The 24,370-nt window shown below is 37.1% G+C and overlaps 1 protein-coding gene across 1 annotated transcript in view; it reads left to right on the plus strand.

The window, feature by feature from the left end:
* Window positions 1–24,370, plus strand: part of PRKCE (protein kinase C epsilon) — a 272,059-nt gene that overhangs the window by 213,932 nt on the left and 33,757 nt on the right. Inside the window, exon 11 of the mRNA XM_003203888.5 lies at window positions 6,944–7,098. Within this exon, the coding sequence (XP_003203936.2) occupies window positions 6,944–7,098 (155 nt within the window). The remainder of the gene's footprint in view (window positions 1–6,943; window positions 7,099–24,370) is intronic.

Here is a 24,370-nt window from a genome sequence, read left to right on the forward strand (position 1 = left end):
TTCTGAAGGCAATATGTTACTTGCAGTGCAGCTAGGAATTGATATTTTGACTAAGTGCAAGAAGCAATGCAAATAAATTGCAGCAATGAAAACAGTTTGAAGTGGTATTCTCTCAAGTGCTACAATAGAATGACAGCGGAGGTTGAGGAATCGTTATCTGTGGTGATTTTAAGAGCTAGTTGGAGTAATGTCAAGAATTGATTCAATTTCTAGGTGTGTGTTTTTCTCTCCTATGAGGCAGAAGAGGTTCAAGGAATGCCACCCACTGCTGGCTTCTGCTGCTGATATCCCCCCATCAGGGAGGGAGAAGGGAACAGAACATTTCTGGCATGGCAGGAGACCCCACTGCTATGCAGTGCAGACAAAACCACTTTCCTTCCAGAAGATCAGACTAACTGAGACTTGTGGTTTCTGTTCTTAAGTCTTTGTGGGACAAGTAAAATCCAGTTCACCTTTGCAGTTATACCAGTGGCCCACAGCCCCAAGAGACAGACTTGCAGCACTAAGAAGGTTATAGTTCCCCTTGGCCTAGGTGCAGCCTGCCTGTTATCTGTAGATAAGATAGATGGCCTTGCAAGACTTCTTTGTATGGTCTCCAGTTTATGTTTTGACTTTGAGGGCATCTTTACTTTCAAGAACAATAACAAAAAAAAGTTCACTTGAATGCTGAGGAAAGCTGGGTGAAACTGAGCAAAGGCCCTAGCTGTAACAGTATTCACCAACTTAAGAGAAAACTTAAGAGACATGTGAAGTTTCTAGTTGGCAAAAAAAAAAAAAAGTAATAAAAAAACTTTGTTTAACTGGAAAATGCAAATCACATATTTGTAGTTCTTGGGAAGTGTAAGATATCAGTTCCTATGAACAGGCACTTATTCCACAAAATCCAGGATTCACAGAAATTGTCACCAGCTTATTTGGAGCTCCATGAAATTGTTGCTACAAAACAAGATAAATATCACAGTTAGTTATTATATGAGAATAAACACTGAAGTCAGAGACAGATCATGTATCACAGTATCTTGTTAAGAATTGTTACTCTAAATTTCAAGGGGGAATTAAATTAATGGGAAAGAATTTTTCTTGTTTTTATATTTGTCCCTCCTGATGCTGTGAATGTGGAAGATGAGTCTACTATTCTGGTTACTCTTCTGCTCAGGTCTGAAGATTTTCTTTTAGTTTTGTGTACAATGTGCCTGTGTAATTTCCATCAGAAGAAGGAAATGTTTATTCAAGTTCTGAGGGGTGGAACAGTTGCTGCAGTTTTAGGTAATTTTAAACAAACTGAGCATCCTGTTTAAATAGAGTTAAGTAATCACAGTTTTGTACTAGTTGGAAAAGAATTCTATACATGGATGATACGGATAAAATATCGTCTGACAAAGCATTCCAAGGCTGTGACATATTTATTTGATTTCTTGTGCAATAGAAGTTATATCTTTGACTTTTGTTTTGGTAACAAGTTTACTAGCAGAACACGTCCTATTATGTAACAGTACTAGAATATGAACTATTTTGTATTTATATTTACCTGTATTTAATATACGTATTACTTTCCATGATAATTCCAGTAGCCTCTGGAGAAACCTAATTCAGCTTTCTGAAACTGAGCGGAAAATAGTGTATTCACACAAAGAACTTAGTTTAGGAATCTAAAGAAAATCAGGAAGAATTTATTCATTTTCAATTGTATGAGAAATATAAATGATAGAAAAATTAGTATTTTGAGTAGACGTATCAACAGCAAATGTTACTTAAGATGTGCATGTTTGATGTTTTAAATGTTACAAGGGTTTAACTGAAAAACAAAAAACAGTGAAAAGATTTGTTTTCAGGCTTGTAGCATGGACATACATTTCCTATTTGAAACTGAGAGGCAGATTAAAAGAAAAAAAAATTGTGATATTTCAACAATGAGTCTCTGCTGAACTGCATATTGGGTCCCCCAGTTGATAAGAGTTGTTTGAAAGGAAAAAAAAAAGTGTTTATATTCTTCAGATTGTGAGTGGTAATTGTATTTGGCCTTCTGTCTATCCATGCATTGTCTTTAAGCTCCAATCTAATGTGAAGGAGATTTTAATTGGCAAACAAACAAAGATCAGACAGGTTAATGGATAACAACTGAAAGATATCTTTAAAGGGCTACACAATAATTAATGTAAACACTACATCAAAGTCATTCCACGTCTAGACTTTCATGGAGGGTTTACGTAGAAGTCAGTTCCTAAACAATGGTAAACAAATAATACACTGTGCAGTGTCATCTGTGAAATCAAAACTGATTGGCAAGATTATTTGGTCTTGGTAGTAGGAAGACCTTAGTCATTAATCACACCTCCACAGAAAGGAACTGAATCAAGTTTGTTATGACCTGAGAGTTTATTATTATTGATGTTTCTGGAAATCACCCCACTTTTTCCAATTAAAAACTTACACGTTATTCCAGAATAAATAAAATATAGAAGCTCTATCAAATGGAACATTTAAAACTTAAAGCCAAGTAAATGTAAAGTGTCAACAGAGGGAGGATGACTTAATATATGCAGTGATATTAACAAAATATCTGTATACAACTAAAAATTAGAGAAAGCAGTTTTGAAGAGGGAAAGTAATGGATAGTAATCAGAATAAAGGGTAAAGTGTTAGAAGAGTTTTCTGTAGAGCTAAAAGAAAGGCTTCTTTGAACGACAAAGAGGATTAGAACCAAAATTTAGGTACAAATACAGAGTAAAAAAAAGAGAGAGAAGATTAAATCATACCCCCCCCAACCCCCCGAGTTAAGTGAAAACTGGGCTTTCTCACCCAGTGAGAAAGTGACAAAAAGCTAGTGGAGTCTCTTTTGGAGTCCAGTTAGGAAAACACAAAGCATCCAGAAGACTATTGTAATTAGGAAAGTCAAGAGGAGAGTATGGGATAATAGAGATGTTAAGGCTGGCAGTCATGCATTAAAGTATAGTGGTTAAAACAAGTCAGAAAATACTATGAAAATACAAAGTAAAGTTGACTTCTTTTTTTGTCTTGATTTCTAGCCTGTTTGCTTCATATCCACTTTTAAAATCTCTTTTCCATGCTCTCTGCTCTGTTTTTCTTTCCACTTATTACTTTAAATATTCTCATTCAACTATACCTTTTCAAAAACACAATGAAAAGCAGGTATGATTAAGAGCTAAAATAAACCCTCCAAAAGAATCTAATTTCTTCAGAAAGCCTATAGACTTACTTTGCATCATTTTTTGCTTTATAGATGCCAAGAGAATATTAATCTGCAACATCTTTATTTCTGATCTTTCCTTTTATTTCAGTTTATGTAATGAAATATTTCCCAGGACTACTTTACATCTATTTTGTTCACCAAAACACACTTCTCAGATACTATGGAAACGTAGTCCAAAAATAATGCAGTCCAAATCCATTCAATTTTCTTTTGGAACAGAATCAATAATAAAATCATAACTTATATCTCATTTTTAACTAAGTAAACACTATGTTGTTCTTCAATAATGCATAATTCTTCAGGGCGTTCACTCTATCTTCTCGCACTTAAATACTTGATTATATCCTGGTGATACTTGTAGCATGATGCATGGAATATTTAGAATAAAACTTAATTCAGTTACTTCATAACTACTATTTGAGGATGGAATCCTGTCCTTGTGGAACTCAAAATGGTTTTATTGGGTCTGGTAGAAAGCATTTATTTGGAGTGATAAGAAACTGTATATTGATCATTAACTTCTGATGAAAGATAAGGAAAAAAGTTTACCTAGCAAGAATTAAAATTGTGTTTCTGTTTTAGTTGATGTGAGAATGATGGAAAAAATAAACGGACTTGCCAATCTCAGCTGATGTTCATAAGATGTTGTCCTCTCTTGCATCCTCTTTCCATGTATATTTGAGTCCTAACAGATCATTTCGTTGTCCTGACCAACAAAAAGTGAAAAAGAACAAAAAGAAAGAAAGAAAAAAAAATGAAGCAGAACAGAGAGTAGATTTAGAACAGTAGATTTTATGGGGACTGGTTATATTTCATCCAAAAAAATACTGTCTTCTAATGTTAAAACTCCAGCCTGCTGTACACAACATGTTTGTTGTGCATGCTTTTTTTTGTGCTTGAGAATTAGTATTTCTCTTCTCTAAAAATCAAACTTTTTCCTAGATACAGTACAGAGAAAAGAATTTTTGAAGTGTTCATATTTCCTGATGAATTCTGATTAGGAAGCTGAAATGTACACTCAGAGAAGCTAGGAAAATAATTTGAAATAGAAATGAGTAGCAGAAAAATATGACAGAAGAGCGATTTCAATCATAGATTTATAAATTGAAGTTTTAGTTGGTATACTTTTGAAGAGATGGTTAACTAAGCTGAGAATTTCACGGAAATATCCCTTCACATGAGAGTGAGATGTGCGTCATAATAACAATAAGGAAGAGGAGAATTGCACAGTCCAGCTCTGGTAATGGAACTGCTGCTAAATATTTTGCTCAGACCAGCTGATGACACGATATTGCACTAAACAATCCAGATGATATTTAGAATTTAGTTAGATGTTTCGTGGATATTGAAAACAAACAAACAAAACAAAACAAAAACACATTGGTTCTGTTTGGCTCAAAAATGGAAGCATCCAATATAAAAATGATTAAATATGTATTCTGATCTTTTAGGAAGTGGCCCTGATCTAAAAAGTTCTCTATGCCAGCCATTACTTTTGTGCATCACTGGCAACCTATTTTGGAAAGTTTAAAATAGCAACATAAGAGTGTTCGGTTTCAGCAAGTTTCAGCCAAATATTAGACTCTCCCCAGCCTTCAGTCCAAATAGTTCCTGTGCACTAACACTGCACTGTATCTTTCCATGTAAGATATCATGCATTGCAACATGTTGCAAAGCGATACTCCTACCAGGAGTACTCACCAGAGGTGTTCTGCCTCTAGTGTGGTGATGAGGAGCCTAATGAAGGACAGTATCTGTATCTTCTGCTTAGAGATGTTCTATCTTCTTTTATTACGTGACAACACCAGTATCATCAAAGTTTTTACTTCTCTATTGCAAAGCTGACTGCGTATTGTCTTATCCTTAACCACTAGCTTCTGAAATCATAAGGCCATCTGAGAGCTATCAGATTTCTTTTAAAAGCAAAATTGTAATTCTCAATTGGGTTCCAGAAGGAAATCGGAGGCACTACACAGGCACCCGTATTTTTTTCAGAAAGAAAGCAAAAATGGTGGTTTTTAAACCCTCCGAAAAGGTTAAGTGATCTGCATCGTGATCTTGAAAGTTTTGTATCTCCAAGATATGGGTGGAAAGGCACAAGTTTTTTTCTGCATCCTCTTTCTGTAAGTGGCAAAATGTAAGCCCAACATATCTAGTCTCCTCCAGGAAACAACCCTGATAGATAGATATGGTATTAACGCACTTAATGAGCAGGATTAATGTGTGTATTTAAGATTAGGCATATTTTAAGTGCTATGCTTTGAATTTGAGCCCTAGAGTAGATGATTAAAGGCAAACAGAAAACATTTATGAATTTCTAGGCTCGTATCTATAAACTGTGTAATCTGCAGGAATGGATTCACTGGTAGGAAGCTAATTAAGTTCCATCTTGTTGGTTTTTTACTTGTCCAAAGCAATGCTGCATCCTCTCTTTTGCTTCAGGCAGACTCTACGAGCCAGAGTTAAACTGCAGTGTTAACTGGAAGTTGGAGAGGGGCTCTGTTACCTGGTCCCATGTTTGAAAACCAGTGTACTGTGTGACCAGAGGATGAAATGTTTGTTTCCCATGAGCTAATGCAGAGCTTTATATGCTTGGACCTGTTCTCATGTCACGTGAGAGTCACTTCCACCTCTAAATTCTTGCACATACAGATGTAGGTAGCTAACAGTACAAAAATAAATAATCTGGTAGTAGACTTGCAAACCCAGGGTGAATGTGCAAAGAGCTGAGAATTTAAGGCCGTTAGCACAGATTAGGGTAAACTGTGCAAATCAGTAAGAAACAGCTAAAATGTAGGACTTAAATTATACCAAGTGGATATGTGTCATTACTTATGTCTCCATCTACATTGTCATTGTAGATCCTAAATGTTTTAAGATGTTGAGGTTGTTGGGGTGTTTTTTGTTGTTTTTGTTGTTGTTGTTGTTATTGTTTAATTTACTACTCTTCTCATTTCTGTTTTGCTGAATACTTGAATTCTGGATTTTTTCATTTTCTGAAACATGACAAGATGTGGTGGTTATCTGAAAATCTCAGCTGCTGTTCACAAATTAAGTTCATTTCTGGTTTTCCATGGAGTAAGACTTGAAACCTTCAACTCTGAAGTGATAAGGATCAGAAGTAAATAAAAAGAACTCAATATATATTGTAATGGTGTAGTTATATTTCAGTGCCTTATGAGAATGTGAGGCAATTTAAAAAGTTATATGAGTGTGTTTGGGATTGGCAGCACTGATTTCCATAGCTTAACCATTCTATTTCATTTTTATGTAACTTGAGAAAGATATTTTGTAGACAAAGTAGCTAGCTGATAAGAGAAGAAATAAGGACCCTGAAACTTCCTCTGAAGCTCTTCAGTTGATGATGAAATTGACTTTCTCTCTTTATTGTTATGGCTAAATTAAAAAACAAGCAGCAGCATTTAAGGGTCTGTGTTATTACTTGATATTGCTTAGTAATTCCTTACTTATACGTTGATGCATGGAGGGGTGTGTGTGTGCATATTGCTTATTAATACATTTTGATTCTATTCAATTTTTGTCATTTCACTTTGAGATCTTGTCTCCTTTTCTTTAGGTTTGAAGGCTTTGGTTGTTAGCTTTTTCAGAATCATAGCTTTTGTTTCTTTCATTTCTTGACGCAAATGCTGCAGTTGCCTCAAGTACAGCTTAGAGCAGTCCTTTGTGTGACTAAAAGAAATTAGCTAAATAGCACTGTTTAATTAATTTCAGGACCGCCTCTTTTTCGTCATGGAATATGTAAATGGAGGAGACCTAATGTTTCAAATCCAGCGTTCACGCAAATTTGACGAACCTCGATCCCGCTTTTATGCAGCAGAGGTCACATCAGCACTCATGTTTCTTCACCAACATGGCGTCATCTACAGGTACTTTTTTGATCAAAAATAAAGTATTCTTGAGGCTTGGGGCTGGTTTTGGCCAAAATCCTCTGTCTCTTAGCAACCAGATTTAGATTAGTTGTTTGTTCCAATTTGCTTACATAGAACTTTTTTGGCTGTTTATCATTGAGAATGTTAACATTTGAATAGCCTCTGCAGCAGTCGCCAGCTGTGTGTGCCAGTTTTGTGTTATAGTACAAATAAAGCGTTTTTGAAAAAGCTTGGCACGTTGTGAACCAGAGGTGACCTTTCTGCAGATCAGTGTAATCTCTTTACTTTCCTCTCTGTGCCATAGATTTCCTCTCGTTTTCTAACTCCCTGCCACTTCCTGAGTTTGTTTGTCCTAGTTGTCTTCACTCTGATACAATCGGGATAGTAGTCTGCAATGCTTTACGTATGCCCCTTCCTCTTGACTGTTTGGGTGAAGCCTTAGTCACCAGCAGGAAGTGGCTCTCTGCAGACTATTTTGATTTGCTTGCCAGTAACCCACATCCATTTGAACCCCCGCCCTCACAAATCTCAAATCTTGAGCATATGTGTACACAAAAATAAGCGTGGTTTTGTTGTGTTATGAAGAATGTATTTAGATATAGGTATTTTACTATTAAAAATAAGGAATCGCTTTGAAAAATTTAAACCTGTTGTCAATGCAGCTGATAAGTCCTTTATCTTGACATTTTATCCATTTCTTTCATTTTGTTTGCTGTCAGCAGATTGTCAGTGCTCATGAGAAATTCAGGCTTTCACAAACAGGGTGGTTTACAGGTTTTGTGACAGAAGTCTGCCCTACCTAGTAAATAAATTCAAACAATTTTTATATTCTCACCCTCTTCTGGGTGATCATTTTTTATTTGAGATAGGACAGACATTCTGACATTTCTTAAGCAGAAGCATCATGATGTGGACATGGAATTTGTCACATCCCTGGATTCATGTTAATGCTGCTTTCAAAAGTATTAGAAATTAAAAGTGAATTATAAATGTTTGATAACCAGGACTACACAGCAACTTCAGTAAGAAGCCATTGGCTTTCTTACCAACTGGGATATAACTTCCTAGAAAAAGAATCTCCTTCAAAAACATCAGGAGATTGAATCTTGTAAAGAAAATGGGAATTACTGTGAAAACAGACCTTCAGTCAAATTTATTTAGAAAACTTACACTAGCTCTTCATCTTCCCCCTCAGTTCTGGGCTCCTCAGTTCAAGAAAGATGAGAAATTTGTAGAGAGAGCCCAGCAGAGGGACTCAAGGTGTTGAGGGACCTGGAGCATCTCCCATATGAGGAAATGCTGAGCTCTGAGGCTATTCAGCCTAGAGAAGAAAAAGTTGAGAGGGAGTCTCATAAACAGTTATAATAAATATCAAAAGGACAGGAGTCATGTGTATGGAGCTGGTCTTTTTTAAGGGTTGCCTAGCAATAGGACAAGAGGCAGTGGACACAGACAGAGCATACAGTGTTCCATACAAACATAATGAAAAATGTCTTTACTTGGAGAGTGACAGAGCAGTGAAAGAAGCTGCCCAGAAGGACTGTGGAATCTTCTCTACTGTAGATATTCAAAACCCATCTTGATTCTTTCCTGTGAAACCTGCTGTAAGGAACTTGCTTTAGCAGCAGGTTGGACTAAATGATCTGCAGAGGTTCCTCTCATTCTGTATAGTTCTGTGATACTGCGATCTTTTATTAATACTGGTATGATGATTGTGTAATGGGTTGGAGTTTATTCTCTACTGCTTGACATACATTTACTTTCAAGTGTTGAATAACCATTACATTTTTTCCTTTCCTGCCTGTAGAATATTTCTTGCTCCTTCTCTGCATTTATTTTCAAAGCTATATATTTGTACATTTAGATAACAGAATGTGGAAATTTCAAAATTTTCTAAGTATCCACTAGAAGGGATCAGACAAGTTGGATGCTTTAAAAAGTGAAGAATTTTGAGGATTTTTTTTTTTTTCCCATGAAAAGACTTGAGCTTATTTTCTCTTTCTGAAAGCTGGAATTTAGACACTTCGTAATCTGTAGTCAGTGCAGTGCCAGTGATTTCTTTGAAACAGCAAGAAACAAAATTCAAATTGGTAAAATTACCTTCTAATGTCTTTATATGAATTTATTATTCCTTCCCGCCTCCCATCCTTTAACTACATCCTCTTTTCACTCCTCTTATTCTCTTTTCTCCCACCATTTGGGTTCTGGCTGCATTGAGTCACTTGGTGTGTATGTGTTCTCTCTGTGACTTTTTGTTAGATTCAAAATACTTTGATCCCCAGAAAAATGTCATTATGATGAAACAGTGCTTTATGATTTAAACTTTATAAGATTCTCTCAACTTCTGATTCTGAAACTATGCTGACATGTCTATGGCATGCTACAGAAAAAAAAAGAAAAAAAAATTGAATGTGGCATATTATATTGCGTGTAATGTCAGAAGAGGCAAAAGAAGAGAAATAGCATGTATTGTAGAATGAAAGTAGCGACTGTAAAAAGCAGCAAGAAGAACATTAAGAATGTTCATGTAGTAGTATTCTGCTTTGGACAGGCTTTTATACCTGGACATGATTATGTCCAGTTTTTGACTGATTATTGGGAATCTTTTTGCCTCACTTATTACAATATAAAAAATGCATTGGGATCAAGTCATTCTACCACATCTCCTAAACTTCCATTAACTGGCAAACAAGGGAAGAGAAAAAAAAAGAAAAAAAAAAAAAAAAAAACTATGCTCTTGAATAGCTACTAGTCATAACTACCTAACCTGCCTTCAGAAATTTTAATAAAGAATACTTGTCTTCTGTGTAATTATATCTCTAGAAAAAACATTGTGGTATGAAATTAATGGTTATTCTCCAAAGTGGGAAAGGGTGCTTATGTGGGCAATACTTCAAGGAAAATGGGGAATATATAAATAAACTAAGATGTTTGATGGAAATGCAGGTTTCAAAATAGCTGCTGTAGCTTCTGATCTTTTTTCAGCCATGTATGTGGAAGTATTTGTTTGGAACTAAACATAGTTATATTTTTGGAAGTAAATAGCTAGCTTTAGCTCATGCTTTGGCTTGTTGGCTAGATTTTTAGAAAGTGCTATGATGATACTAAATGATCATCTTTTTTAATAACTAGCTTATCCTCATTTCCCCTGAAGTTCAAAGAGAAAGCCAGCTCCCTGTTTGGCAATAGAAATTATTCTGTAGGTTCACATCTTAGCAATTGGCACAGCTGTTCCCAGGCTTATCCAATTATCCATGTGCTGGCTGGAGTTAAGCACCTTCCTTTTGTTTATGGAGTTTATATTGGAAGTAAAGATGAAGCTCACAATTTTTATAAATAAAGACTCTACTGTTGCTATATTCATACTGTGTGATAGATAAACTTTATCCCTTTCACCTTCCCTCTCATCTGGCTTGCACTATTCAGGCACGTGTCAAGTTTGGGCCTGACAGTACAGGTAGAGTCAATCAGAAATAACAAAACTTTCTGTCTCTGTTTCTGGCTGTTATTGTTTGTGTTGTGCAATTGCACCACTCTGAAACATATCCAAACTTTAGGAATTAAGGGCAAGACTATGAATCTCATTTTGCTTCCAAGCTGAATTGGACTTAAAACTCGATGAAGAAAGTTTGTGGTCTATATTCACTGTTACTTGTCTCTGGAGACTGGTGTTATCATCAGCTTAATGTATCTTCTCACACAAGCAAGATATGCCAAAATGGGTGTTAAGAAACCATCACTTCCTTACTTTCTTCTTATATTGACCCTTTACTGCATTGTGGTGCACATTTCACAGATGTGTAAATGAGACCCATTCTCACTTAACCTGCAAGTGTTGGGCTTAGTACAGGAATTCTCATATGAATGACTCTGGCTCTCATTTCCAAGTGAGGTGATGCAATAGTCCATTCTGGCCTGAAATACATGCAAAGAACTGTTGTCTCCCCAGGCAACAACATCAGCATGAGGATGGGGCACCAGCTCATGAACGCACAAACCAGCATCCCTTGTTAATATTTGATAGACGGAATAACTGAGTGTACTGCAAATCTTGTTTCAGTGGCCAACATTTGCATGTCATGGTGACCGCTAGCATAATGCAAGACCATTCAAATAATTCTGTGGAATGCTGTCTCTGAAATGCAGAATGAGGAAACTAAATATAAACAATTTCAGTTTACGCAAGAGGATTAAAAACATCTTGACTGGAAAATTAGTGTCACCTATTTTGGTTTAACTCATTCTTTATGACACCAATCTGAGTGATGCAGCTGGCACATCAGTGGGAATGGGTGCTATCTAGAGGGATCTGAACAGGCGGGTCCATACCAACTTCATGAAATTCAGCAAGGCTAAATACATGGTCCTACACCTGTGTTGGGGCAATCTCAAGTACAGATACAGGCTGGGTGGAGAATGACTTGAGAGCAGCCCTGACGTTAAGGATTTGGGGGCGTTTGTTGATGAAAGTCTCAACATGATTTGGCAATGCGCTCTTGCAGCATAGAAGGCCAACTGTATCCTGGGTAGCATCACAAGAAACGTGACCAGCAGGTCAAGGGAGGTGATTCTGACCCTCTATTCTGCTCTTGTGAGATCCCCTAAGAGGACCACCTGAAAGAGCTGGGGCTCTTCAGCCTGCAGAAGAGAAGGCTCCAGGGGACCTTATAGAGGCCTTCCTGTACTTGAAGGGGGCCTACAGCAAAGCTGAGGAAGGACATCTTCTAAGGGCATGTAGCAACAGAGGAGAAGAAATGGAAGACCGTAGATTTAGACTAGATATTAGGAAGAAATACTTTACTGTGAGAGTGGTGAGACACTGGAACAAGTTGCCCAGAGAGGTTGTGGATACCCCCCCAGAAGCATTCAAACCCAGATGGATGGGGCTTTTAGCAACCTGGTCTAGAGGGAGGTGTCCCTGCCTATTGCAGTGGGGTTGGAACTACATAATCCTAAAGGTTTGTTCATACCCACACCATTCTATGATTCTATGATTCTTTTGGCTTCAAATGTAAGGTCTGTGAGAAGACATTGCCTTCAAATCAGCATCTGTTTACAGAGGAGTTTGCATTCATAACTTTGGGTTATCATGTTGCTCAACAATATGAAGTAGCAATCCATCCTGTAACTTGCTGTAGCTTTCTGAGGCTTTGTGAACTCCGTAATTAGTGTGTTGGTTATGATGAAGGATATATTAACCCCAAATTGAGGAGAAAGTGAATATTAATATTCTGGTGCCAATCCTTTAATCCCTCCAGGCTTTTTTTTTTCTTAACACAAATACTCTAAAAACTTGCTTGAACACTAACTCAGTTTTTCCTTGGATTATCAGTTCTCTCAGCATTCCCATCCATCAGCACACACTGGTGTTTCAATGAGAAGAGTTACCTAAAATTAAAAGCACTTTCATTAGTGTGTTTTTACTTGAAACAAGAATATTTAGAAAGTCTGACTTCAGTGTTGGTCGTATGATTCAGTGCAACCTTGGCAAAGTAACGAGGAGTTATATTTACACTGATGAAAATGTTGCATGGTCAGTGGTTAACACCTTTAAAGCTGTCATTCTCCCATGTTACCTCACTGTGTTATTTCTGAATGACAGCAACCAAATAAAATTCCTCTCCCCCCATTTTTTGACTCTTTAAAATACAGAACTCAAACTAGGAGGCAGGAAGCATATTGAACATGCTTATAAATACATAAAGATCATCTTGCTGTTAGCCTATACAATAAATTGCTTCTTGAGCCATTGTCTGTGAACAAGGGTAAGAAAGACCATGTACCTACAGAGCACACTCAGACCCAAGTGCAGCAATATTCTGAAATTTGACCCTTCCCCTCCTAAACTGCCCATTGCAAGAGTCTGCTACAGAGAAGCTAGTTTACTTCTGGCTCAAGTGAGCAATAAGCAATTTATTTCCATCCCCTTCGATGACAGCAGGAGACAAGGTGTGAGTTGCACTGCAGTGGACGGCTGAGTCCCAGAGCACCCAGGGACTGCTGCCAAAGCTGTGCTACTGGACTGACTCTTCCTGCCAGATCTGTGGCCCGGAGCACATGTGTGCTCTGCTCTGTATGCTCCAAGTTTCCCAAACCAGGTGGGAGTTCTGATGGGATCTTATTAGTGGCCTCTTTGCACTTTTTCTTGATGGGTCTAGGCAAACCAGCAGTCATGAAATGCATAAATAAGCAGGATGTCTTCCCGCAGGAAAAGGCAGTGGGCTGGGGTGGAGAGGAGCTGGGCCCAGGGAGATGTGAAGCAGGAAGAAGGGTTGGTTCCCAGGCTTCTGGCATTCGGACCCAGGGAGTCCACCCTGCCATCTGCCTAGCTTCTGCTTTGTGCTAAAGGATGCTGCTGGATAGGAGAGCCTTTGACAAGGTTTCCAGCTGTGGAAGAATGAGTAAAGACTGTGGGAATAGGATATGAACCCTGCAGTCCTGCCAACAATAAATGCTTTCTAAATTTCTCTTGCTTTTGTAACATAAGAAAGTCCTTAGTTGGCGCTTGCGTAGGAGTCGGGTATGCAGAGGAACGGTGCTGGGCAATAAATAGTTAGAAGGACAGAGAAGCAACATTGATCTCATCTGGGGAATGACAAGGTGCTTCTAGGGGGAGTTCCCAGTAGCAGGGTCAGCACTGTTTTTTTGCTTCATGTGTTTATTTGATGCAAGATTTTCTTGTTTAATGACCTTTTGTATAGTGCTGTATTCTGTAAATAAAGCTATGACCTTTACCTTCTGATAACAGTATAGGAGTGGGTTAATATTAAATGAGAGAGGGCGGGGAGTGGGAATCTGCCAGAGTTAATGCCAAGTTTACATTCCAGCGAGGGCAGCCATGTTCCGGTACTCTCAGTAGAAAGGCCAATAGCACTTCTGAGCAGATAATGGCAGCTAAATGCTATAGAGCATGTTTATATTTATTTCTGGATAAATGTCAGTGATTTTAGATGATTGATGTTTGTGCTTTTGTTTTTGTAACAGGAAAAATGTGTTATCTTTATGCATTTGATAAGAAGATCCTAACAGAGGGAAGCCTATACAGAATAAAAATCACAAGAGTTACAGCACATGTAAAACTGAAATGTATCAACATAAGGCAATCCCTGAAGTTTCCCTAAAACATTGAGGCATAGCTTTGTTTCTCCAGAAACACATACACTGGTTCCAAACAAAGCCACAATCTTCAATTTTCCAAGAGAAGGAAAGGAATGTTTTTGTTTCTCCTTGCATTAAAACTCTGAAGTTCCTTCCTAAATTTGATTCTGCTGCAAACCAACAAAAGTCAGGACTGAATTTTGCTGTGCCCTTCAGTCATGTTTGTCTTCAAACAATGGAAAATATTTCTATAACTCAGTTGCAGCGGTGTTGAAACTATGTCATGTTAAGGGTGAGGCTTTGCCTTTTTGCATGCTATTAAGTGCTTCTGCCAAAGTCTCACAGTAACACAGAAAAGGACACAGCAAATGTGGTTCTAAGGTGACAAGCATTTCATAGAGTGTTTGTTATACTCTTGGGATGCAACAGAAAAATTGGAGAGGAAAGTAAAATGTTAGATGAAAATATGCAAGGTGCTCTCTTTAACATTTTTAAAATTTTAAATATACTAAACCACCTTTAAAAAAAAAATTTGGATGACACATTTTGGTGAGGGCATTTACATATGACTTCTATGTTTTGATCAGAATCTCGCTGTATTCGGCTCAAGGTTTGCATTTAGTCTCTTTAACCCCTCTTCCCCCCACTTTGCACTACCTGCTTGTTATGAAACAGCTTATCTCTTAGACACTGCTCCAGCAAACATCTCTGCATGCAGATCACTGTATTCATAGGCTGATTTTGACTCTGTGAGACTACTCATATGTGGGTATTGTGCAGCTTCCTGTATGATTTAGGACCCTTTGGTTCAATTTTAATCATTACAAAAGTGCTTACTTTGAAATAGAAGTCCTCACTGTTGTTTAAAAAAAAAAAAAAATATTTTGCTCATCCCTGCAAATGGCTATGGAAAAGGAGAATTTAGCTAATCTGAGTGGCAACGTAACTGTATAACCATTGAAACCATTGAAAATATTAAAATCATCCATTTTGCTGGCAACTTCATAATATTATGTAAGAGAACAGAGATAATACTGCTCTCTAGGAGGTTAAATATAATGTCCAAATGAGCTGAACCAGAGAAAAGGCAGCCAGTAAGGAAACTAGCATTTTGGGGAGTGCTTCAAACTCTTTACTGCCACTAGAATAAACAGTACTGGGATTACATCAGAAGGACCTTGGACAGACTAGGTGCAGTGCAACCAGAGAATCAGAAAATGGAACAAAATAGATCAGAAGTGTGCTGAAAATCACCTGAAAGCTGAGGAGTGCCAAGTCCGGAGTGTAAAGACTCACTCAGCTTGCTTTCCTGTGGCAAAATTAATGTCTGTTCTGTCCTTTGCTGCCAGTGGTTCCAAACATGCAATTGCCCAGAGCAGCAGCCAGGGGCAAAAATACAGTGATAGAAGATAGATCTTCCTGCTGTCACAGCTTCAGTTAAGTGTTGCTGTCTGGGCTGCACATGTTGATCACCTCTGCCAGGGATTGTTCTCCTTGCGACTGCTACAGGAGGCCTGGGGCTATCTGAACCCTGAAACACGCAGGGGCAGATGGAGCCTGGCAGGGCAGTTCTCCTGCTGTGGCCAGATTGAAAAACAAATGTAAAGATGGAAGGTAGGCCTCACAACCCTGATAAGTGAAAAATATGCAGATTGCTTACTTTGACAACATAAAGTTTTTTATTGAAAAGAAAAAAAAAGGTAATATTCAGTGTATAAGGAGAAGCTCCAGTGTGACTTCTTCCAATGTACTTACCGGATACGTGTTCATTTCTTGCCTCTTGCTTCTTGTTTCCATTAGTCAGTCTTGCAAAACAGTGAAAGACGGGGGAGAAATAATGCCTACACTTACATAGGTGTATCTTTTCCTCCAGGCTTTTATTTACTCCTGATATATGAAACTGTCAGAAAATACAGTTCTTCAAAGTATGTCAAATGCAAATAGTATGTGCAGTTGTGTATATTTTCATGTTGATTTGACAGTAAAAACTGTAAAAATACTCTTCATGAAGTATTCCAGTCTTAGGCATATGATTGCCATTCAGAGGGCAGGAAAGGATGAGAAGGCTTAGCAGTGTAGCACGTGGAATGGTTGCACTTTGGCATGAAACTGAATAATGTAGAAGAAATGCCTAAGAAAAAGAAAAAAGAAAGCTGGCTGACTAATAACCTGAGCAGAAGAACTTCGTGTGTGCAAGACCTGGAATATTAAGTATAAAATTAAGTTGCAACAAGTAAACATTATAGCACTTCAGCAACTATTTACTTGATTTATTATAAGGTTTCCAAGGGAGATCCTATGGTCTACTAGCACCCATTTTAAAAAATGCCTAAATATATTCTAACAAACACAAATAATGAGTCAGATTGAATTGCTACAGTCAGTGAAGTGGGTAATGGATATTTAAAAGCTTCCAAACATCAATAAATCTGAAACAGCTCTAAAGGAGTACTTGTAGAACAAAAATAATATGCAGTTAAGAAACTGCCTGAGTACATATTTACCTAAAGTTAACCACCAGTAAGTGGACAGCAAGTGTTTATGGTACTGTATACTGAGGAAATAAAAAAGGCATACCAAATCTTTATTTGTTAATAATTTCTAATAAATCCAAAGGGGACCATGCAGTTTATTATTCTATGTTATCATTATGAAGGGGCCCCAAATCTCATTTATGAATACCTAATTGAATAAAAAAGATCGTTGAATTATGAAGTGGGGAAGCAGACAGCAGGTCAGAAGTATACTACTTGCTACAAGGCTGAAGATTGTCTTTTGACAGCCTCCACAAGGTCGTATTATATGATACATGAGCAATAGAACAAAATCTTTGTGTTTCTGTGGATGACCCAAGAGGAAAAGAATTGCATAGTTGTTCTGTCCATGAGCAGAAGAGCCTGAAGAAATTTTGAAACAGCATGCTGGAAGTTCTCTACGTAATAACAACAACAACAACTAAATATTAGGTGATATTACTAAGCTGAAACTTGCATATCTATCGATAAATCTCAGATGTAAGTGATTACTGTCTTGGCTATGGGCGCTCATAGTTAGGACATGATAATACTTTGTATAAACCCAATCTGATAGAGACTTAGACTAAAATCCCCAAATCGAACCACAGGAAAAAAAGTATTTCATTTTTTACACATCTTATTTATAGGATCCATTTAAAAAAAACAGTCATACACAGTTATGTTCACTCTCTTACAGCAATAGTAGCATGGGACTATGAAAGAAAGTGGAAGGGATGATGGCTGGGGCAGGGTGGATAGTTATGGACCAAACTGGATGTTAATCATATTGTAGTGCCCTTTGATATTTCATTTACTATTCAAGTCTTAACACAATGTCACAAATTGGCTACAGAGACCATAAACTAGGATCCTCATTTGCTCCACAGAATGCCGAAGTCGAGTCTAATTCATCGTCTGCATGTCTCTGAGAGATGGCGCAATGTCCCTCCCATTTTGTTTTATACTGTGTTTTGATTATTATCTTTCTCTAAGATTCATTTGCTCATGTATTTTTATTTGGAATCCAGAAAGTGATAATAGATAACAAAAATCTGAAATAAATTTGGTTGTAGGTTGACATGGACATATAGAGGCTGCTACTGCTGTGTAAAAGACTACCTCTTAAAAAAAAACCAAGATTCTCATTTACATTAATAGCTGCTTCTGATACCAGAAAAGCAAAGCAGTTTTACAGTGGAATTGAATTGTACTCAGTGCACTCAGTTTAAGATTGTCAAAAGGATACAAAGAGACTTTATTGAACTGTATAATTTAATGAAACTTTATGTTACATAGTTCATCTATGAGATGTATAATTAGGTTTCTTTCTAGTCTTGGCCCACGTAAATATCTGGGAGTTCTACATGATAATTTCTGATCCTGTCGGAGCAAAGAATCTGGTTAGCAAGACTCTGAAATATTATTGCATTGGATAGGTGCACACAAGTTTTGAAGGTAGCTTCTCAGGCTCAAATTCAGCTGTTTTTTTTTTTGTTTGTTTGTTTTTAATGTGAAGAGATTGTCCAATAATATCTTGCTTTGGTGAACAATTTATGTTGTAATCCTGCTGAAGTCTGTATTTATATGCAGTGATTACTCAGTAAGTATCAAACACTAGAGATTAAAATCGTATTTCAGTCTCCTAAATCTTATTTTCAGAATTACCTTTCTTTATTTTCATTTGGACTAGACTGTTGAACCCTACTGTGTAGCCTCTCTGTTTTACAACTAAAGGCAAATTGGCACAGCACTCTTTGCTAACCTTGATGTTGGTAAAAGTGAATAACCTATACATTTCCTGAGTCTTGACCTGTCATTTTTCATGGGAGTAACCCACTTGACTCGCCTTCCCATAGCATTTCTATTAATTAAAAATAGTGAGTTCTTTCATATGAGTAGATTTTTAGTGCTGATATGATACTGTTGGCACTAGAGCCAAAGTAGTGTTCCTGAGAAAGTGTTTTCAGGAGGACACTGGGGGAGCTACTTGTGCTGCATTTGAAACAACACTGGAGCTGGATCTTCCTGCCCAGAGAGATTCTCTGGGGTGTTTGTACAGCTTGCTGTCAGAGATGCTGGGAGAAAAATTTGTTTTCACTATGCAACTGTAGTTTGAAAAGTGTATCTTGTGTATTAAGATATGTAACCCTCTTTTAATTATGAATCAAAACAAGGTTTGGAGCTGCAGCTGGGACCATTAGGGCAAATCACAAGCTTCTGTGACCTCCATCTTGAAGTGGTACTGAGGTTTATTTTATGTATAGGTTAACATAGAAGGGAAAGTAACTTTTTTTTTTTTTTTTTCTGGCATCTTCATCATACTTTACAGACAAATCATAAAGTTCTGTCTTAGTTTTCCCAGAATCCCTCTATGGCAGCTATTTTCTATCAAATATAATGGAAAATTAGCTATATAGAATTTGAAAGACAAATATATCTGTATAAAAGAATCCTTTTAAATGATTAATAATAGAATAGATTTAACCAGCTGGTTTCAAAAAAATTTCTGCAGAAATCTATTAAAATTTTTCTGATTGCTGCTTTTTTTTTTTTTTTTTTTTTTTTTGATCCTTATAAATACGGTAGGATTAGAAAAAGTTTAAAATTAAGAGTCTGCATAACCTTCCCCAATTCAGATCATGTGATTGAGCAAAAAGATGTTCAGGCATGTAAACTATGCTCCTGAAATCAGAATAGAAGCAGAAATTATTACAATCTTTTTCTTGAGTGATTCCATATAAGTAAGCATTTTGTTAGAAGCAAAATTCTTGCTGAGTTACATCATTTCATTTATGCTATATAAGTTAGTTATTTAGTCCATGCTGCATAATATTACAAGCATTACCCTGTGGAAAGGCTTTCCATAAAAAGACCCAAGAGGCTGAACTGAGGCCAAAGTGAGGCTGGAAAAATCAGTGTCTGTACAAAAGTTCACCAAAGAGGGTTTTTTCTGGCTAAGAAAGCATTCTACTCCATGGAAACGTGATATGGAGCTTTAACAGGAGTCTGCTTACTGCTAGGAGCTGTGTTTGTTCCCTGCTGGGACACCCTTGGGAGCACAAAGAAGAGAATTCTGATACGTTTCTTTTATAAAAAGAAACCCTCTATGTAAAAACCTTCAGCAACCCTTTTCCTTTACACTTTCAATGCATTATAAAGTTGCAGAGGTCCTTGGCCAGTAAAGAAATGACCTGAAATGTAGATTCATGCTGGCACATTAATGTCTTGCTCAGGATTTGTTCCCCGTCACCTATGTTTGCCATTTTATTGGATGCCCAGTGTTATGCTTGCCAAAATAAAATTATCTCTTTGAAAATGTTCTTTATAAGTCTGTGGCGTAGATAGATATTTCAGAAAAGAAATGAAAGAAAACTAATAAATTCAAGTTATAGTGTTGGATTCCAGCATTGCAAAAGTTTCTTTTTTCCTGAATGATTGTTTCATCTCATCCTGACAGAGCACTGTACGAAATCTGTACTACTCTTTATGAGCATACGATTCTAATATTTTAAGAGTTCCTCCTCTTCACTGTGTCTTATCTTGTTTGAGTATGCTGAAGTTCTGGCCCTGTGGCTGAAAAATGGGGATTTATGTGAATCTCATTAGTTTCTTTTGATAAACAGCTTCAGATGAATTAAAAAGAGAAACTATAAAGCTTCAAAGCTAGAAAGAAGTTGGGCTGCAGGAGAGAGCAGGTCTTAAGGAGAGCTTTGGAGGCCATCTTTAGCACTAAGTAGCCTTTATTGAGTTCTTTGTTCTGTGGGTAGTTAATAAGGCTGAATGAGTCAGTTTTCAATCTTATCACAAAGCTCAGGCAGGCTAATGTTCTCCTTTCTGTACAAAACTGGACCAGAGCATGGGGCTTTCGTACTTGCTGGGAAAACATGGTATCCTTCTCCCTTCACTGGGTCAACAATACATTTGGAACTGGTCATTTCTGAGGGAGATGTTGACATATGTGTCATGTTAACAAATAGAAGAATGTCATTTGGCACTCCTCGAAGAAACAAGGACAACTTTTCTCCAGAGAAAGGATCTGGTCAGAGAGTAGAATAGGAATGCTATTTACCTTCATATTTGTATGTAGAGCATGTATGACAGCATGATAATGATGTACAGAGTTGGATCAAATTAAACTATGATATTGTAGCTTCAACTTTTATTTAATAGTCATTTCAAACCTTAGACTTGATCTTAATAGGTGTCATTATAGAAACAATGGACTTCCAACTAAAAGGGAAGATTTGGGCCCAGTACTGTGATAGTGAATGAAAATCTGTCTCCCCTGTTGTAGTTATCTCATGCCAAAACAATATTAGTATTGTCACACAACGTGAAGCTAATTGACCTTTAGGCTAGGATAAGGGTAAACCTAACAAGTTAAATGCCATTGAAAACAACCATCTTAATCCGGAATTTGAAGGACCTGATATATGCGTCAGTGATTTAAGGGAGAAAATTGGAGACATGGGATGAGATCCAGGACTAAATATCTGAAAGAAAGAGACTAAAGTAGTCAACTTTGGTTGATTAAATATATTCTGATCCTGTTTTTCTTTCGTGTCTTGACCTTAGTAAAGTTCACTTAGCATGTAATGGAAAAAACAACCGGTTTGATAGCAAAATACAGGAAATGCCTTCAACCATTGTTGATTACAGTAGCAGCTTTTCCTCTGTTCTTTTCATATTTTTTTTTAAATGCTCTTTCTGTGAGCCTGAAACAATGTAGAATAATGCTTTGGAGCCTTTTATTTGGTGTGTCCAAGTGGAGCAGTTAAGTGTCTGGCTGTTTGATTGATATGTGTTGGGAGGGGAGGTTTTGCAGTCAGGAAAATGCAATATGACATAATTGAAAAAAATTAAGTTTTACAGTGTATAATTTCAAATACTAGCAAACTGTGAGTGTGTGTTTGTGTTAGAGAGAAAGAGGGAGATTCTATTAGACAAATGAATACTGGTATTTTATTTTTCTTAATCTGCATTTGTCTGGCTATCTCCTACAAAACTAAGTTTCATGGCTAACTGGAATGAAAACAGGATAAATCTCTATCTGGAACACAGAGAGCTGGGAAGCAGCACATACTTGAATATACTCAAAGTCTCAAATTTATCTCATCTAACTTTAGGAAAGCAAATGAAGCTCCGAGGACACGATCTTGGTTGTTCTGGAGTGTGTTTAGCCAAGAGAGAATGATAGGTTTCTTTAGGAAGCTGCACAGCCCAGATATTCGTATCAGAGATACCCCTGGAAATGGCCCTGGAGGTAGCCTGAGGCAAGTTGTGCTACTTCCATAAAGCAAAATGTTTCACAGCTCTAGTTACTTACATGATTGAGATAAATTTTTAAAAGAGGTGGTATGAGTTGTGATTGATTACATTATGTCTTTTCTTCTCTCATTCCTACCATGTGTGAGGCAGTAATATATTTTCTTCTGTGCTATTAAGATTTGCAAGGCTGTATTGCTGAGATGATAATTAACAAAGACTACTACAGAAATGCAAGATGCTACATGGATAATCATATATTTGTTGGCTGAATGTTTTTCTATTCTGTTAAAAAAACTTCACTTGAAGAAAATAGAAAAGAGAGGAAAAAAAATTCTGCCTTTTCACGTAGCCCCAGAAACGATGCCTGAAAACAGAGTATTCTCTTATTTTCTTCATGTTTGCATAATTTGTATTCCACCATCAAAATAGTGACTTTGTTATCATATCTACTTAGGCCACTGAGGAAAGTCACCACTGCATTTGAGTTCCAAAGGCAAATTTTTACCTAATCCAAATATGAAAAATTAATTAGTATGTCTGCTGATATATTTACTATCTAAGGTTCTGCTAGCATTTCTTTCAGAATTCATTTTTCTGAACTTGATCTGACAAGCTTTTCTAGCTTCACGCCAGCCTTTCACTATCTTTCATCAAGTGGATTTATCAAATAATGATTTAGTATTTTTTTGTTTAAAAGGATTATAGACATACATAAGTAGGCACTGCTAGTTTGTGCTCCACCTAAGTTATTGTTACAGTATGCAATCTTACGTTATTTGAGATATGAAAATAAGAGCACAAAGCATTGCACTTCACATAGTAGTATGCCTCAGATTGAGTTAGTCCTTGGCTAAACCTAAGGACTCTATTGTCCTCAGTGAGATCAGTGAGGTGTCAGTGAGGACAAGTTGTGTCACATTACATATTTAGCAATGGCTCAACGTAAGATTTTTTTAGCAGAGACTGACACAGTAAATATTGTCAGTGGGAATACAGATTCATCCTGTCATTCTCAGGATTTTTTCAGCTAAAATCTTTGAGATGAAAGAAAAAAAAAAAAGAAAAAAAAAAAGAAATGGTGTATTTAAATGAAGCAGAGAAAAAAAGAAGTAAATCCCTAATTGAACTGTTGGTAACCTTAATGTCAGGGTACTCACATGCACAGTTGGAGGCCCAGAGAGACCAAGCTGCTCAGCTCCAGGAGTAAGACATCATGTGAACTCAAAGCCACTGGCTGTTTGCATTAGTGCTTTCATAAAAACCTTTGAGCAGTCTGTGTTTTCAACACAAATGGCTTTTAAAATCTGAAGTTTTTCAAAAGGAGAAGATTGCTTGCTATATGATGCAACTGCATGTTTCTGAGGCAGAAGCCACTTCCATTCATGACTTTTCTTACCTGATAAAAAAATTGCTGACCTTCAGGCCATGGGAATGCAGGAATGCCTGTGGAATCCTGCACAAAATTTGACTAAATTGAGGCCTTGGAAGTTGATTAAATCAAGAGGCAGCATTGTAACACTATATCCCATCTCTGCCTAAGGCTCATTGAAGGATTATTGCATTTCTAGGTGGGAATCATGGAAGGGTGACATTTAAAAAGCAATATGATGTGAATGTGGAAGGAAACACTCATGAAAAAGAAATAAAGATAACTTTCTTATATCCATAGCCAATTTTTGATACTATTTTACGTAATGCATTTTAAAACTTCTAGGTGTTTCTGTTGTGTTCACAAACAAAAATGTGACAATAATATGAAAGGAAAAGCAGCACAAAGCAAAGCTGTTAAGTATGATATATTAGTTTGTCTACACATTACTATAAGGAAACTCAGCATAATAAGATAAGCAGATCATGCACTGTAATGTCCTAAGCTGTTACCGACAATTGTAATAAAGTTATGGTCAAAACCATTAAAAAGCCATATACAGAAATTATTTTATAAAACTTGCTTTTGTGCTACCAGCAAATCACTGTTTTCTTTAACCTCCTGGAAAGGAGTATGAAACCATTGTTTGATACATCATTAAGACATTGGTGAACATTTAGGGCTGCATGACTAAACAGCCCTCTTTTCCCTCCCAGGACCTTGCTTTTCTGAAAATTCTCTCACAGAGCATCGTGGGAACAGGCAATATTGTACATCACACAAGCCACATTTTTGCTTTCTGATGAGTAGGATTTACAGAACCACAGGTAGCTTCTTTCTAAGGAGAAATAACTGCAGTCATCAGTACAGTTTAGAGACTGACCTGCTGAAAAGGAGCTCTGCAGAGAAGGTTATCCCAATGGACAAGTTGTCCATAAGCCAGCACTGTGGTCTTGTGACCAAAAAGGCATTCCCCTCTATTCTGCCCTGGTGAGGCCACATCTTGAATAGTGTCCAG

Source organism: Meleagris gallopavo, chromosome 2, assembly GCF_905368555.1.
Source record: "Meleagris gallopavo chromosome 2, MGAL_WU_HG_1.1, whole genome shotgun sequence".
In the NCBI taxonomy this organism is placed as follows: domain Eukaryota; kingdom Metazoa; phylum Chordata; class Aves; order Galliformes; family Phasianidae; genus Meleagris; species Meleagris gallopavo.